We start from the raw sequence: 17,841 nt of genomic DNA on the forward strand, positions 1-17,841 counted from the left end.
TGGTGCTTTTTCAGCCCGGCCTTTTTATCACCGCTCGGAGAGCGCCCGAGGGGAGAGAATAAGCAAAATATTAAAATACTGCATAAATCACAATTTTAGATAACCGACCAACGTATGGCAAGGAGGGGGGTGGACTGTGCCTGGCTACCTTTTTGTCCTTTACAATGACTCTCAGTGCAGTCGGACTTGGAACTGTGGGTACCACACTACTTTTCGATGCCAAACACAATACCGCGGTATTACCGCCTCTCTGAATGAACTGACAGTGGAACGTTAAGAGCTGTTAGGTAACTCCGTCAGCTCCTGGACATCATGCGTTTCAGAAGGAAATCGCTGATGGATTTGCATGCAAACATCTCAGTCAACACTTTACTGAATCCAACTCGTCTGCGGTATTCAAATGCTGTCACGCTTGACGAATGAGATAACGAAAAAGTACCACATCAAACAAAATGCGCAAACATTGCACCGCACAGACTGATAGCAGGAGCATAAACCGTCAGTCGTGTTTGAGTTTACTGTATAGCCACAGACACAAACAATTTGAGCTGAATAGCCTCAATAAGTGAGTGAAGAATATTGAACACAATCTATTCAAAGTTCAATTAGATTTTATGAAGATGCTTAATATCATAAATCAGATGTCATATATTTACAAACTAAACGTGTACAGTATAACTGCTTACATACACGCACACAAATAAAAACATTTGCATTTGCAGGTACATACACAAAAATACTGGCAAGGATATATTGCTTTCAGAATAAGGGTAAATCTAGCTGCTTCTCATTATAATGACAGTATGGCGTGGCGACCCACAGTTCAGTTGAATCGTTTTCTAAAAGGCACATTTTACCGAAAAGAAGATTTGTCCTTCCTTCCTGAGTTCAACACACACACACACGCTGTAAAGGCCCTGATCAGCGATCTCACTTCAGACAACCTTCTCATTCAGAATACTGACATAATAACACTTTTAACATTTGCACGAAAATCTGAAAGAAGTCCAATCTCATCACCTTTTGTGCTGCAGAAATAGCATAACAGTGACCGTCTGAAAACAGATCTTTTTTAAGATACTGATGGTGCATATTTTATGAAAGACATCATTTATTTAGCTCTAGAGTACTGAAGATTATTCTAGGCGGTGTCATATTTATTAAACTTGACATTTGTTTTTAGAAACAAAACACACATTGAAAAAAGCAAAAATTGTCGAATCCTTTTTAAAAACATCCCAATTTAATTTTGTTTCATTTAACACATTACAATTTGTGGGATTTGCAATTGTTTCACTTTTTATTGTATTTTTCTTATTGCATTATCAGTGAATAAATCAAATGTCTGTAATCGCTCACATCAGACAAAATGTATGAGGGATCTGGCGAGCATCCCCCACAATGTTTTATATCATATCATCCGCAGCTGACTCTAAACAGACCCTGAGACACTCATTCCTTCACAACATGATCTAAAACCACAATGAACTATTCAATGACAAGGAAATCATTCACATTAAACCGAAAGCATCTACTATCATGGACAAACACTAACTTGTGTTTTAACTTGCGTTCCAAAGCACCACAAAAGAAAACTTAAACAAGCATAATTGAATTGGAAATGGAAACATTAAACAAGTCCTGCAAATCACTTCATCGTGAAAAACATCCCGTCATGCCTCAACAAATGCGAAACGATTAAGAGATGGACAGACACTAAACAGACCCCTGAGACCCCCTGCTTTCAGAATCAGCTGTGCATCTTTATATCCAAACTACTTAAAACTAAAAACAGTCAATGAGATCTCTTTTCTTAAACAAGTAAGTTACATGCACGTCTATTCTAAACGCACTTTGCACTTAATTTCAGAAAAACACAAACTTGCATTTAAAATATTTGTTATTTCTTATTCTTCCAACTCAAAACAAGAATACATTACAATGTCTGCAATCGTTATATTTACTGTATAACAAAGAGGAAACATCTCTACATGCCACCATACAAACAAACACGGCGAAAGATTAAAAGGCGAATGAAAATATTGATATTTGCACCTGCTGCATTCCGTCTTTATGAGAAACTGATCCGTAAACAGTCTCTCACTCTTTTATCCAACTTTACTTCTCTCGGTTTAGAAATAAATGATAATATAACAAACACAGTAACTTACGTTTGATCTGCCGGGGGTTGCTCTGCTTTCTACGGGACATGTTGCCGCGATCCGGATGATAATTGATTAATATTTTTTCTTATTTGAGGTTATTATTAGAGGTTTTTATGGATCATCCAGGATCCGAACGGGTCGCAGGAGAAATGACGATTATTCACAGGATCTCTCTCTCTCTCTCAGAAGCGCTCCGCTCGCTCAGTGCGTGTGTGTGAGCGCGTTCATGAGTGTGTGTGCGTGTGTGTGTGTATGTATGTGTGCGCGGAGCTGCGGTCCGCTCGGACTGACGGCGGATGAAAAGGCGTTTCGCGCTTTTGTTTGAACGTGAAGTTTGATCCACCGCGTGCGCCGTACGACCACAATCTTGCAGACACGCGTTATAAACGTGACCGCTCGTGTTTTAATAAATGTAATTCGTGTCAATGGAACTACATTCAACTTGTTTGTTCAGTTTGAAGACTTGCATTAGTTTTTGTCTCTTAAAAGTCTTAACATGTCTGATATTCGTTGACAGAGTATCGCATGCTTTTTCTTAGTCTCTGTGTCTGATTCTCAGTATAATGTCACCGCGTTCAAAGTCCCGAACGGGAGTAATAATATTGGCAGGGAAATACAAAATAAACCATTTAAAGTTGTACAATACATTTTATTTCTTTTTTAAACACCACAAATAAAATGTATCTACCTCCTGACGGATGTTACTGATATAAGTGTCATGAGAAATCACACCTGTACCTGTAAACTGGTTGAAGAAGCGCGAGCGCCCTCTCGTTCATCTGTAACGGTCACTCCTTGTCAATCATTGTGTGAGTTTGCGCAGATGTATATGGTGGGCGGGGTTTCGAAGAGGCGCAGTGTTGCGGAAGTTAACAAAATGGCTAAATAGAGCGCCTTTTAAAACAATGTAGTTAAGTAAACAATGCATCACTTGAAATAATGTTTTAGATTTAAGGAGGTGTACGTGTAGCCCACATTGAACCAGCAACAAACAGTAGGTCTATATGGATAAAATATCCAAAATTAAATGTTGTACAGATTTGGATGTTAAACGCCATATTTCTCAAATTCAAGTTATCATTACTAGCACAACTTTAGGTTAGGCTATATACAAAAATCCCATAACTTTTACAGTTATGAGAACATTTTCCATATATTTCATGATAGGACTTTAACACATTGATTGATAAGAGTAGCTACGTTCACAATTTTACTGAAAAATATATTCATATACGTACATGCATATATATAAAAAATAAATCCTGCAATGTCCACATCACAGTAAATCCCTATTTGACGTATCATTTCTTAAACAGTTTCAGGCCTGGAAATCACCTTCTTCAATTAGCCAGTTGAACTGCCAAGTAAGACAAGCAAGTCGCCTGTGAAATTATCTTGTAACCCAATTCCGGGACTTTGGAACAGAGTCTGAAACTAAGGCATCATTTCAAGGGGTTAACTAGTCAACTGAGCTGCACCTTGAGGAAACCTTTATCTGCCTCTGTGCAGTTTGCCTCTGCCTTCACCAGCCATTACATCCTGGCAGGAAGTGTGCTCTTCCCAGCCTCATCTGCTCCAGTGTTGGCGGCCTGTGAGCTTGAGAGATGAGAAATATCACACGCTGGGATTCTATAGTTCTTCCTAGATGTTCTAGAAAAATCTCTCTGAAGTATTGATCTGTTAGATTAGTTAAGGAAATGTGATCGGTTCAGATGGAGTTTCATTCCAAAGACACAGATTTGATAGATTTTGCATATTTATAAGCTTCATGTTGTTTCAAATTTTCTGAATTATTTTTTATTTGATTATGGTTAATGTTTACAATATTGTAACCAATCGTTCTGATTATCGTTCTGCTAAAAAATGTTTTAATTCTTTGTACAGTCGCAGTTTGTTTTGCAAATACAATTTCTGCAGTCCATTATGTCAACTTGTGTCTCAATTTCAAGAGTTTAGTGCAGGTGTGAGTAAAATACCGGTTGAAATGCATTCTTTATTTAATTTTTTGCAATTTCTCTTGTCAATGGTATAGTGGCAGAAGTAACATTTGCTTACAATGACTTACATTGCGTTTCTCGCTTTAAACAGAGCCACAGAACATGTCAGCATTTGTATTGATCAGAAAGCCCTATAATAAATGCAGACCTCTTAATATGAAAAAAGTGATGTTTTATTAAATATTATATAAAGACATCCTATGAGAATTTACTTAAAAATTTCATTTTGTTGAAGGCTTGAATTTCCATGTTAGTGCATTACAACTATGCAATAGTCTTATGCACATTATAGATGCTTCAAAAAAGTAAATAAAATGTTAGTTTATCTCTTTCGTGTTAGAGGTCAAATTAAAAAATGTATTATGGTCCATACTGACCATTATCTAGTCCTGCAAAGTTTAAAGCTGTATTCAAGTGTAGGCTACCAAGAGCGAATCCTATTTAAAAGAAAATAGTTATTATATGATTTAGTCAATAAAAGTTAATTTATGAAATTTAGTCGAAGAATCTTTGAGATCTTGCTCCTCCTTTATACAAAAATCCCACTAGATTATTACAATTAATGGCAAATAATGTTTAGAAATGTATATTGATACTTTCTACTGAAAGAACTATGAATGCATTCAATATTGTATATATTTTGAAAAATTACAAATACATATTTTCAATTCATTCACAGCTGTGTATATTCTATTGTGTGCAAATGTTTTTGTAACTGTTCAATTTGAAGGCCACAGGTGTCATGGTCTGTTGTTGTGTGTAATTCTGGAAAGGATCGCCTCTGAATTCTCTGACCCTCTTTTTAGCTGTCGCGGCAGGTCATCAGCAGTATGTATGGTTTGTATTAACAGGCACCTCCAAATTAATTAAGTGACCCCGGGCGAGTGTAGTGCCACCCTGTCCTTTCTGTGTTCTCTTTTCACATTGTTCAAGGCAGGATTATATCTGAAAACGTGTTTCATTTCTCTGAAATTTCAGCACCACATATGCAAGGAATTACAGGCTATTTTAACTAATCAATAATTGAATCAAAGTGTTGTGCTGCAGGTGATGTCATGGCAAGAGGAAATCAGAAAATGCTGCTTTTCTTCATTTAACCTTTATTAAAACCTTTAACCTTATTTTGTTTCGGGGTAGATTAAATGAATCCGGGCACACCAGGTTAGATAATAAATGTGACTTTAAGACATTGTGTAATAGTTTGCTGTACAATAATAATAATAATTGGAAACGTGTTGTTCATTCCTGAATGTTAGGCTCACCGCTGCATACATGGATACAAAAAAATAATAGAACTGTATTTGGCAACAGTTCTTTGCTGCCCGTGGTTAGGCTTGTCATGATAAATAAATCACCTTTTGCATTTTTCCATGATTAATGTCACGTTGGACAATATATAAAAAGATGGAAATTGTTTGTTTTCGTGGATCACAGTATTAAGTAAACATATAATTGGTGTTTGTCCTTTTTTCTTTATCTAATTCAAATACAAACGTGCTTTTTCACAATGTTAACTGAAAACCACTGGTTGGTTATTTGTAATATCCCAGTAACTCACAAAAGCACTTCACGGATGACATCATCATTCAGGAAGTGACATCATTGTGAGTCTGACTGTAAACAAAGGATTTCATTTTATTAATTAAGACATTAGTTGGTTCGTTTCACTCAAAAACACAACATATTTAATAAAAAAACAGAATGACATTGGTATATTATAAAAATGTTAAAAAAAGCAAGATCTTTAGGTTGACAGCCCATTAACACCCTTCGAAAATCTGTTAATCTTTTACAAACGCATTGTAACAAAAGCTCTGTATTTTCATGCTGAGAGACATTCAATTAATTTGCTTTATGAAAGTAATTAAGATTAAAAAGTTAGTTTGAGCTTGACCAGAACACTTAAAGACTGTTATTTAACTTTCTACAGAAAACCTATAGAACACAATCTCTTTATTATTTTCAGCATAGCAGATAGGACCTTCAAATATTTTTTGCGATCATGACATGTACCATTTACAAAAGCAACATTGTATATAAATCATTAGCCACCCTGATGCTTAGAAAGCTGTACCATCCGTAAAAAAAAGAACTTTCAAATCCATCCTTTTTCCCCTCTCATTCAATCCAAACTAGAAGCACAATTTTTCAAGTTGTGCAAAAACAGGCATATATTACGGTTTCAGAGAGTCCAGTTAAATTATAAAACCCAGATTAATTTCACACTATGGTTTGATCCCTCGGGACCTCCGCATGCACTGGATCTCATTCACGTTGCCACGGCGCCTCGTGTCGGTCATGCGATTTGACTGACAGGTACAAATCTGTGTGAGGTGGAGGGCGCCTCCATCACGGGCTGCAGCAGATGGTTGAAATAATTAACATGATGCTGTTCTCATCGCGGGGGAAATCAGTGGCATAGAGATCACGCGCTGCTACTTTAACTCGTGTACAGTGGAGGGTTTAACACTAACGTGAAATGAAGGGATTTATAAGACATATGGGACGGTGCTGTGATGAAATGCACAGTCATGAACTTAATGTAATAAAAGTTTTTATTTAAAAATATTTTGTCAGGCATGAGGTAACATCCAAATGAACAGTATTTATTTCATAAGAGACCTATTTAATGTGAATAAACAGTTGTAACCTCTACTACACAGGTATACCAACGAAGTGGCTTTTATAGGTCAGGTCAAACAGAAATATAGAACAACTGCACATTTTGCTTCGTACAGATGCAAAACAACCGCTTAGAAAGTGTGTGTGTGTGTGTGTGTGTGTGTGTGTGTACGTGCAGCTAAATATATCTGTGTCGGCCTGCAGCACATTTAAATATGATTTACTGCCTTCTGAAGTTTTGCATCAGCATCAACGGCAGCTCTTGAAGACGCAAGACTGGTTTTCTACCGTATGATGGCACACCAACTGGCATTATGGGACTGGCTGGCATCCAGAGGAGGTGACGAGTGTGTGTGTGGGTGCTGTTAGACAGCTGGAGAAGTGGACAGCATGAAGGCCAGGCATTCATGCCCATCTGCTTGAAGAGATGGAAGGTCTAGTGTTGATAATGATCACATTAATAAAGGCCAAAAGATGCAGACTTTAACATTACTACAAAATGACATGCAGCGGAAAAAAGTTTTGCAAAAAATGTGCTTCATCTAAATTAATTGCTTTCATTCAAGGAAAATAATATTTGATAAGATTGATGCAAGTTGAGTACGTCAATGGAAAGAAATAGTGTCTCACGGTAATAACTGTATAGTTTTACTGTTGGTTAATGTATCTTCAGGAAAATGTTTAACTTAGAAAAAAAATAAAACTTAAAATCGGACAATTATTACATATCAATCCGCAAAAAGTATGTTCTGCCTGCTAATGTCAACATTATTGAGATTATTTTGTCATTAGTGGTTCTCTTACTGTATGTGTGTGTGTGTGGCATCGTATAGGGATGCTTGATAAATCTCAGGGTATATACCTACAGCATCATCAGCGTGCCATATTCCCGCCGGTCATGGCAAAGCGCCCTCCCTCCAGCAGCCGCAGAGCGCCAACAGATGTCTGCGAGCGTGCCCGCTTCTCCACCCTGCCTGCCAACCCTGCGTTCAGCGCCAACCCTCTGCCCAGCAACACACTTCTTCACATCTTCTACTCTCTTCGTCTTTTATTTCTCATTTTCTTTGTTTTCTCTGCGCTCTTGTCATTTTTGTCTCTCCATTTTGAGGCTCTTCTCGGGCTTGTGTTTTCTTTTCTGGAAGTTCAAAACAAATAGAAATGTCACACAGATAACCGAGCAAAAACAGTTAGGGATTCCTCAAAGAAGATGACTTATATAAAATACATAATTATAAAGTATTGTTTTGAAACATGTTTTGCTTTTGTGAGAGATTTGAGATTAAGAAAAGCCTGTTAATTGTGTGTAATGATTTGGATTTGTCTTTTGTACCTTTTTGATATTGACATTGGAGATTAAGCCTGATAAATAAAGAAATGGTAATTTTATTTAAAACACTTTTTAGGGTTTTGTTAGTTTTATTATTTACAGTTCTTAAAATAATTTCTGGTTTTGTACATATCTGTTGCTTTTAACAGATTGATTGGGGATTAAGATGTGCATGTAGGTATTTGTTTATTTTAATAAAAATGTGTAATGTAATTCTGGTGATTCAATTTATCCTCTATTCAAAAATAACTAACTTCACATAATTGCAACAAATCACATACAGTAAACAAATCAGGAGTGTGGATCATTTCATAACTAGAAAATAAATTAATCCTTCATGTCTTGTTTCTGGCAAACCCATTATTGTGCAGATTTGCACAAGTATTATTTGTAAACAATTGTTTATAAAAATATTAAAATCACAAAATGCTAATTTTGATGTTTTGCCATTATTTTTATTCTAATAACACACACTATAAAAAGTGCAAATGTTTAATTGTAGGATCTTAACCATCTATTTTGTCCGGCTGTGATCCATAACCACCTTTTTTCATGCAGCCCCTGATGGTATCAGTTAATTCAGTCATGGTAAATTATGTTTCACAAAAAAAAATAGATGTTACCACATGAAGCACATTTAAGGTCATTGGACAAAATACTGTACGTTTTACAATGCTAATTTAAAGACAATAGGAAAAAGACATGTGAAAACTTACAGTTTTCACATGTTGATTTTGCAGTTGATTTTGGTGAAAAACAGTAAGAAGATTATTCTGCACTTTTACTTCATGATCTATGATCCTCAGTTTCACCACAAATCGAGTGCAACACTTCCTTAACCTGACGGATCTGTACAAACATAAATATGTTTTACAACCGAAACAAAATATAAATGAAGAGACAAAAACATTGGCTTAGTCAAGACAATCCCAAATGCATCCTCAAAAAAGATTCTTTTTCATCCCGAGCATCAGTGAGCGTTTCAGGTTCAGTATTTATTTTTAACAGCAGATGGCTGGTCTTTTGGAACATCTTTACATAATCCACGCCAATGCATTTTCATATGCCTCCATTGATTTTAACTTCGTGCATCTAGTACATATTACAGCCCACAACAAATCATCAACATGCAATGAATTATGATCAATCTTTATATTTATCCATATTATCTCTGCTCCTTTCTGTTTTGGTCTGCTAGTATGCTCTTCAGTGGCTATCAGTCACAAACAGCACATGACTGCTGAATGCACAGCGGACGAGCTTTATGCCGTGACAGAATAATTGTACTGAAATAGAGCCGCGCAAAATTTCTGCCGTACCTTCATTAAACGCTGCCAAGGGAGGAAAATGTACAGAATATCGAGTTGATTCATCTCTAATTATTAGATTACAAACGGCCGGGCACGGTCCACGACAGTTGCGGTTCATTACACGCTTAAAGCGGGCAGTTGTGCCCATGACAGATGTAACAATAACACTATAATATCACATTTCTGAGCCGGGCTGCCGGTTAATCACAGACTCTTATTCTAATGCCGCTCTGTGTAAAATATCCAGCTAATATTTTTTTCATCTCCATTTTGGATGAAACCATCAGGCTAAACACTTGAATCTAGTCTACGTCAAATGATCCTGTATGCGAAGCCCTCGACTGCGAAGAGCTAAAAAAAAAACGAGGAAAAGCATCAGTATATATTGACAGAGACAGTTCAGAGAAATGAATCTACATTCGGCTGCTTTCATGCAAATCGCACCGCCTTCCTTAATGGTGAACCCTTCGATGAAAAACTGATAAAAATATTAAATATTCAGGCATCCCTTTCAGCCAGTATCAAAAGGTTCCAGATGTGGCGGCCGGAGTTGTTATCGGACGGCCAAACGACAGGCATTGAAAGGCATTCCTCTGAATTTCAGAGCATATAAAAGTGTTTTATACGATGCAAATGAATGGTAATTTTTGACTATGGAGAAGACGGGGGGGAAAGGATGCCAATAAAACCCTATCATTTGGGACTAAAACTCCACAAACGGGAGACACTTTGGATTCGCCGTGCCTGTCTGCCCGCGTTAGATGCCCGAGATTGCCGCGAAATTAATCCATTTAACAATCTGTGGCTTAAAATTTAAGGATTCCGTTTTTGCCGAATATCAATAGGTTCCAATTGAAGGGAGAATTCTTTTGCAATTCAGGCATGTGCGGGCGATAACGGAGCAGTTGGCATGGAAGGCAGGCAGAGATGGATTAATTATGCAGGGAACATGGAAATTCTGCTTATCAACACTTAGCAAAGGAGCCCGGCTCACATAATCAGAAAAAGCAGGATGAAAAAATATAACAATGCGGTGGAACCTTCCAGCTCATCATCTTACAAGTTAGATTCTTCCTGTAATTAAAAACTAACATACAATTATATTCCTATCTCATAGGCAGACTACGAGTGGTTACGTGTTAAATATCAGCGAGGGGGTTTAAGGGCCGAGGTGCAGGGGGGTAAAAACAGGCGGACGCCGGGCTCACGGGACAGGCGGAAGAACTTAGCCGGGAAAACTTAAATTGTCATTCGAAAGTCAGAAGTTTTCACTTATCGCTGGAAGTTTGGAAAGAAGCGTCAATGGATATTCTGTGTAAATCCCAGCAGACATGTGTGATTCCCACGCATGGACCTTTGGGTGTGCCTTTGCTTAAGAGATAGGGCAAATAATACAGAATGATGGGTCATCCCCTCTTTTGCATTAAGACAAACCGGGCTTTTGCAGCAAAGCTCTTTGTTCGTGATACCGTTTGGTGTTTCTGGGAACAGGTCGTGAAGCTTAATCCAAAACAGACCGTGATGTCTTTCTTTCCGCTGAAGATGCCATTATTTCCATCTTTATCTGAATTTTTGTTTGAGCTGAAATGTTTGAAAATGACAAAAAAGTTCAAAAGGGAGAATGGTGGAAGTTCAGTCACCGAGAAACTTGGTGACTGTCCTTTAGACCAAACACAAGCGGGTTTGAAATGAAACAGGTGTTTTATGTATCCAAAAGCCTGACTTTAACCGAATAGAATAATAATCTTAAAACATTCCCAGAATGCCCAGTGACTATTAAATTGAATATCCCGTTCAAACCTGAAACACAGCCCCTCCCCTTTCTCCTTATATGGCGTATCGACAAAATCTCCTCTGTTCATTTGTAAGATCCCTGCAGCTTTGAGGGATGAACCCCACCTGTTGCCCAAGCCTCGATTTGGTCGTTTGATCGGGATGCTCCTGACAAAGAGGAGAAGTGGAAGGATTAAATAAAAGAGAGAGAGAGGATGAGATTGTTATCGCAAACTCTCCACTGGACAATGAGTTTTCTCTCACCATTCAAATCTATCGGCGGATGCTCGAGCGATTCATTTCAGCCGATCCCATAGGGTGACAATAGAGCGGAGAAATGAGTGATGCTATCTCCCCTCTGATGTCATTTCCCTGATCCGCCTCATCCTCCGGGCCTGTGTACCTCCATTAATTAGAAAGCCCAGGGATTTCCACTCATCAGCTCATGGCTTTCTGCTATCTCAAGTTCAACTGCTTAGGAAATTCTGAAGATAAACAAGAGAATGTCAGGGTTTGGGGTGGATGCAGCATTTAGACATTTCAAAATGTAATTATTAAAGTGTGATTAAATGAAAAAATAATGATTCCTCTTGAATGGAGAGGTTTGACGGTTCAATTAGAAAGCAGTGGAATGGCTTTGGATTAATGGCATAAGATTTGATTATAAAACAGATAGTAACGGTCCTTCATTATGATTGGTTGAGACATGTAAAAGATTATAGATTTACAAGACTTCTATTATTATGAATATGGTAAAATGCAATGCTCAATATGGCTGCTCTAGCGGTGGAAGTCCCACCTTCAAGTAGAAAGTGTCCATCATCAATGGTCAAAGATCTTCCACAGAAACCTGGGAAAGTGTTTTTTAGCTTAAAGCTTTAGTAGAGATGAGCAGAAATGATTCAGAGACCCAGTCAAATGTAATGTAATGTGGTTTAAAAATTTACATAAAATTGATCATTAATAAATACAATGGTAAATGTATATTTTATCCTAAGGTGTATGCTTAAACGTCTGAAATTACTTTTGTAGACAAACGTAGTTTCATTAAAAAACAAAACATTTATGTTAAGAAACATTTAGACCAAATTATGGAAAAAGAGCTCCAGGGAGAGTATTTTTATATATAAATATAACGCTGCTAACCTTCTATCCATATTTTGTGATTTTTATTTTTGCCATAAATCATAATCATTATTATTAGTCATCCTTTATGTTTGTCACCTGGTTTCGCAAATATCCAACCAATATAAAGTATTCAGTGCTTGACAACACAGTATTCAATCATTTAAAAAAATTCAGAAGGACAGTGACGATCCTATAAATGTATATTATATTTAATTTAATATAATTATATAACAGAATGTAAACCGTGTTGTAGAGTATATGCAAACATCAGTTTAATTAAATTCATATATTCATCGATTCAAAATTAAAATACGTTAAATTAAAAACAAACTTTTACATTCCTCTTAATTTCTTTTAAATCAATAATATTCGAGGTAAAGGCCACTGTAAACTTATACGTTCTTTACTTATAATGTGTATTAGTTCTTATAGTTATGCGTTTAATGGTGACCACACGTTACATTTGTCCGCCGTATACATCATTGGCTTTATTATTTCAGGTTGTTCTTCAGAAAAGCAACATTTCTATTTCAAGGTAAGAATGAAACAATGATTATCCGTTTTAATAGAAATAAATGTTAATTTTATGATGTTTTTAAATGAAATTTGAGAACCTCAATAACATATGCACTGGACAAATGCGACCTCCGAAAGACGCAATTGAAATCCTGTCCAGGAAGTGTCCGGAGAAAAAGCATGTATATGGTCACCCTAGTAATAGGGTTTATTTCAGATGTTTAAGCATACACACTATAGGATTAACTATACATTTACACTTTTTTAATAAATTGTCAATTTTATTAGCCTAGCTTACCAACATGCTAATGCCAAATTCTGTTGAAGGCCACACTCCGGCAACACCAAAGCATCATGTGACTTCTGCAGTTGTTCTACATCAATCTTTGGTGGCTATTCACCCTGAAAAAGAGCAACATGACAACTTGAAAGTTTTCACATAAACCACTCACACACAGAAAACAAAATGAAGAGAAAATACAATATTTTTCCTTTCCGCAAAACCACCAAATGGCGGAGGAGGCGACAGTGTCATTAATTTTTCATTCTAGCAGCAGAGCTAAAAAGACCAAATATTCCCGCTGTCTGTGTGACTGCGAGGATGCTCAGGGGCAAAGACCTGCAATTAGCAGATATGTGGGTGGGCATCTTCCACTGCATCTGAACATGTTCACACAATGCATGTGGATGGGTTTAGAGCGAGTCTAAGACGTGTCAGTCTCCTGTCTGGAATATGAAGACATTAATGCCGATTAGTCTCTCTAATTAAAGCACGCTCCCTTGACACCACAGACACATGAACTCGCAGCGTTTGTGTGGGGGTGTGTTTGTATGAAAGACGCGTCAGATCGCAACGCTACATTAAGATGACGCTAGGTTTGAATGCTATTTCTTGAACAGAAGAGGTTTGGAAGAACAGCAGAAAGCTGGAAGTAGTTGAAACAATACACGAATTTAAACATACGGTCCCAGAGGACAGCTTTACTGAAGTTAAAGCTGAACCAGAACTTCATTAACTTCAAGTTTGTGTTACTTTGTCTCAGATGTTTCTCATACGATAATAAAGAATAAGTAATCCTGCCATTTAAGTTTATGAAGATCTCATTTAATTCTCAACTTTGTCTTTCATGTTTCTCACAAAACCATAGAAAGAATAGAAATAGTCATTTGAGTATAAAATTGTGCATGGCTGATTCATTTAAACTAATTGAATGTAAACAAAACATTAACTTAATGAAGTTATCATTTAAGTCTCAATTTTGTCTCGAACTTGGTTTCTTATAAAATCATAGTAAATAGTCACTTCATTCAAGTATGAAATTTGGGCATTGCTGATTCATGAATTTAAACAACATCCCAAAGGACATGAAGGTAATGAAGATGTAATTTACGTCTCATCTTTGTCTCAGTTGTTTCTCATTAAAAATAGAAATAGCCATAGCATTTGATTAAGAAAATTTGGTTGTTACTGATTCACAAATTTAAACACATCTTCCAAAGGACAAGTAAATGATGTTCTCATTTCTCAATGTTGTCTCACAAGTTTCTCAAAATCAAAATACAGTAGATAGAAATAGTCACGGTGCATTTTAGTACGTAAATGGGGCATTACTGATTTGTGAATCTAAACAAAACATTCCAGAGGACATGAAGCTAATGAAGATCTCATTAAGGTCTCACATGATCCTCATAAAATATAAAGTCACAGATTAAGATTATGAAAATTGTGGGTAGCTGCTTTATAAATTTTATCACAACGTTCCGGAGAACAAGAAAATGATGTTCTCATTTAGTTTTTTTCAGACATTTCTCATGAAATCACAATAAATCGAAATAGCTGCTATGAAAATTGGGCTATACTGCCCCATTAATTTAAACACAGCCTCAATAAGGACACAAAATTTCTCACTCAAGTCTCATCTTATTCTCAGATCACAAAGATTAATGCATTTTTAATAAATGAATAAAGATTATAAAATAATAAATAACAGTAGACACAATGTAATTATGGAAATTGTGTGATACATTTCTAAATGGAGCGAAATCATTAGGGTAAAGTGAGTTTTTAATAAAAAAATAAAACACAATGCATACTTTTATATTCCTAATAATGGGTGTCAGTTAACCATGCCCAATAAGATCATGCATGTGTTAAAATCATCCATCTTTGTTGACTTTAACATGGGGAAGAAACATCTGAGACCCTACAGAGATCTCATTTGTGATTGTATTTTTCTTCTGAACACATTCAAGGACAAACTTGTGTTCCTGTATGTCAAAACTCATTCCAGTGTCACAGAATGGATCACACAGAGTCGTTTAACCTAAAAAGTTCTAATAAGATACTAATCTGATGGTGAGGCCCGCTCTCCTCCCCCCTCCCGCTCAGAGACATGACCGAGCAGAAAAAGGAGACGCTTCATCTATGAGATTAGCTCTGGCAGGCCGGCCGCTGGACATGGACTCCTGGACGGACTGAGTTTGGGGTATTGAGATCCACTCGCAGATGACAGATGAAATCTGTCTGCACTGGATGAACGTGTAGCTGCAGGTGATACATGATCACAGATTAAAGGAGGTGAGGTAGACTGAGAGAGAACACGAGGCCCCTGATCTCTGTCATGCTGATGTCACTGCCGCAGGTGGCTCGCTAACCTCGCCCCCACCCAAACCCCAAACAGCCAATCGCATGCCTCCACCCCGTCACATCGTGCACACTGTGAGTGTGTAAGTCATATCTCATTCCTATCTGTGTGCTCTCAGGTACGATTATCCTGGACTGTGGAGAACAACAGGTCTCTTTAAGCAAATATACCTCATTCTACAAAAAAATTAAAAAATATAAAAATTACAAACAAAATTGTATTTTAAAACCCAAAACATATATAGCTTTTTAATATTGATACTTTTAATTTACATTCGTATTATTATGAATTAATTTATATTATTTAATATATTTTTTCTTAAATAATTTTAATTGTAAAAAAAAAAACATTCTTTTTAAATATAATTTATTTTATATAGATTTTTACTCTACACAAATTGTAGATGCTTTGAGTGACACTTTGCATTTGGTTAAGGGGAAGGCTCATAATGTAAAAAATATTTGAATAAAAAGTTAATTTTAAAATAGGAACCATTTTATTTTTAAATAATAATTTTGGGGTGGACATTTCTGTAAGATTTCCCCTGAATTCATGTTAACCTTCTAATATTTTATTCATTACTCATATGCATTACGTATTATTCATAACCACACTAACCACACAACCACATTATTCAAATGACACCAATACATTTATGTTTTTTCATCCTAAACACTTAAGAGTTTTGGTCCATTAAGAAATTTCTGTGTTTCTCTGGCTATAAGATGATCAGCCCCAGAGGCCTGTTCCAGTCTAATATAGAGAGCTCTGACTCTCTGCTCTCCATTTATCTTATCACTGGAGGACACCTGTGGAAAAGGTGAATACTGAACAATTATGTGTTTCTGCCAAGGAACTAAAACACTCTGAACTATCATCCATTTACACTTTCAAAGAACCCGTGGGGAAACCCACATCCACTGGCTGCTGCCGACGCAAAGACCACGAGTGTCGTGCTGCTTAAGACAACAAAATATTTAGTAGAACCTAACTGTTCGATTTTGCAGTTTGGAGAATGAGATCAATGTTTAAGAATGAAGCAAATTGGAGAATGTTTCGCCGTTAATCTATTCTCAAAGTTGGGTTGGGAGCTGGGTCTATACTACGCAAGCTATGATGATTTTCACCTTGATATTTTAGCGCGGATGTATACCAGCTTAACTGCACTGTACGGGGCGAGAACGAGATTTTTCAACTCGCGTGATTCGCGTCATTCGCGGAAGAAGAAGCCGCCTCATCATCTCATAACCAGGGCTTCATTCGCGCGATTCGCGCAGCAAGTAGGTCTATTGGCTCTTTGCATTAACATATAAATCACTCGCGCTTGACACGCCATTCGCGTTTGGTCTGAACACAACATAACGTTACTGTGAAATTACCGCATCAAACGTGACGTGCTAACATGGATGCAGCTATGAAGCCGCCGGGTTTGCTTCAGGGATTTTTTGTTTTTAAGAAGCTTCCCAATAGAAACATCGACAAGACTAAGGTTGTTTGCACCTTGTGCAATGCGGAATTGGTTTTAAATAAAAAAACACTTTCTCTCAACAGGTAGTGGTCTAGCTTTAGTTGAAACCAGTAACTTTGTATTGAGATCTAATGTATTATGGCTCCTGTATGACATATCATAGCTTGTTGCTCCCTCACTCTTTGTAAGTCGCTTTGGATAAAAGCGTCTGCTAAATGACTAAATGTAAATGTAAATGTACTGTAGGAGCTCTTCCAGTCTCAAGTACCACCTAAACACAAATCATCCCTTAGCTAATGCGGAAGTAAACACAAGTTCATCTTATTGAACATAATTTAATTTTCATCACCAATTATCATAGTAGAACAGCTTTCTCAAGCAATTTGAGATGCATTTTGGAAACAGGAGATGAGCCCCTGGTCTAATGCACCACCTGGTTTGAGAAACCCGTTCTCAAAGACTTACTTTTAGTCATTATTTGGGTAGCACACATATTCTGAATGCCTTCGGCACAATTCAAATGAGCCATTTTAATCTAGATTAATCTAGATTAATTCCAAAATTAATCTATATTAATCTAGATTAAATAAATTAATCTATGCCCACCACTATATAAAACAGTCAATGGCAAAAACTATCCAGACAAGCACATTTTATGTGATGCCTACTGCACAAGTTAAAGGTACAGTGTGTAGGAACTTGAAGGATTTATTCACCAAAATGTAATATATAATACAAAACTATGTTGTGAGTGGTGAATAAATACCTTACAAAATGAAGCGAAATGTTTATATTATCTAGGGCACTGAAGCAGGAAAAGGTTTTCTAAGCGACGCCGCAGCTTCCAGCTTTCTGCTGGACCGGTAAGTTTGTCTAATTTCCACTATATA

General features: G+C 36.8%; 1 protein-coding gene and 1 long non-coding RNA gene across 4 annotated transcripts in view; both read right to left on the minus strand.

Moving 5' to 3' along the window:
- The window catches only part of zfpm2a (zinc finger protein, FOG family member 2a), a 143,276-nt gene extending 140,325 nt beyond the window's left edge, over positions 1–2,951 (minus strand). Inside the window, exon 1 of one of the 3 annotated variants that reach the window (XM_056763030.1) lies at positions 2,904–2,951. Coding sequence is in view for 1 of the 3 variants with exons in the window: in XM_056763028.1 (XP_056619006.1) it covers positions 2,172–2,211 (40 nt within the window). In the remaining 2 variants the exon portion in view is untranslated. Of the gene's footprint in view, positions 1–2,171; positions 2,437–2,897 lie in introns of those variants that run through there. The other 2 variants (XM_056763031.1, XM_056763028.1) reach the window with 2 other exon arrangements.
- Positions 2,952–7,670: 4,719 nt separating this feature from the next.
- On the minus strand, positions 7,671–11,660 carry LOC130433152 (uncharacterized). Its single transcript, XR_008908542.1, has 3 exons — positions 11,459–11,660; positions 11,222–11,362; positions 7,671–7,919 (listed from the first exon to the last, which is right to left on the minus strand). It is a non-coding gene; the product is annotated as an uncharacterized LOC130433152 (long non-coding RNA).
- Positions 11,661–17,841: the final 6,181 nt, after the last annotated feature.

The sequence above is a fragment of the Triplophysa dalaica genome, chromosome 12, assembly GCF_015846415.1.
Source record: "Triplophysa dalaica isolate WHDGS20190420 chromosome 12, ASM1584641v1, whole genome shotgun sequence".
NCBI classification, from domain to species: Eukaryota; Metazoa; Chordata; class Actinopteri; order Cypriniformes; family Nemacheilidae; genus Triplophysa; species Triplophysa dalaica.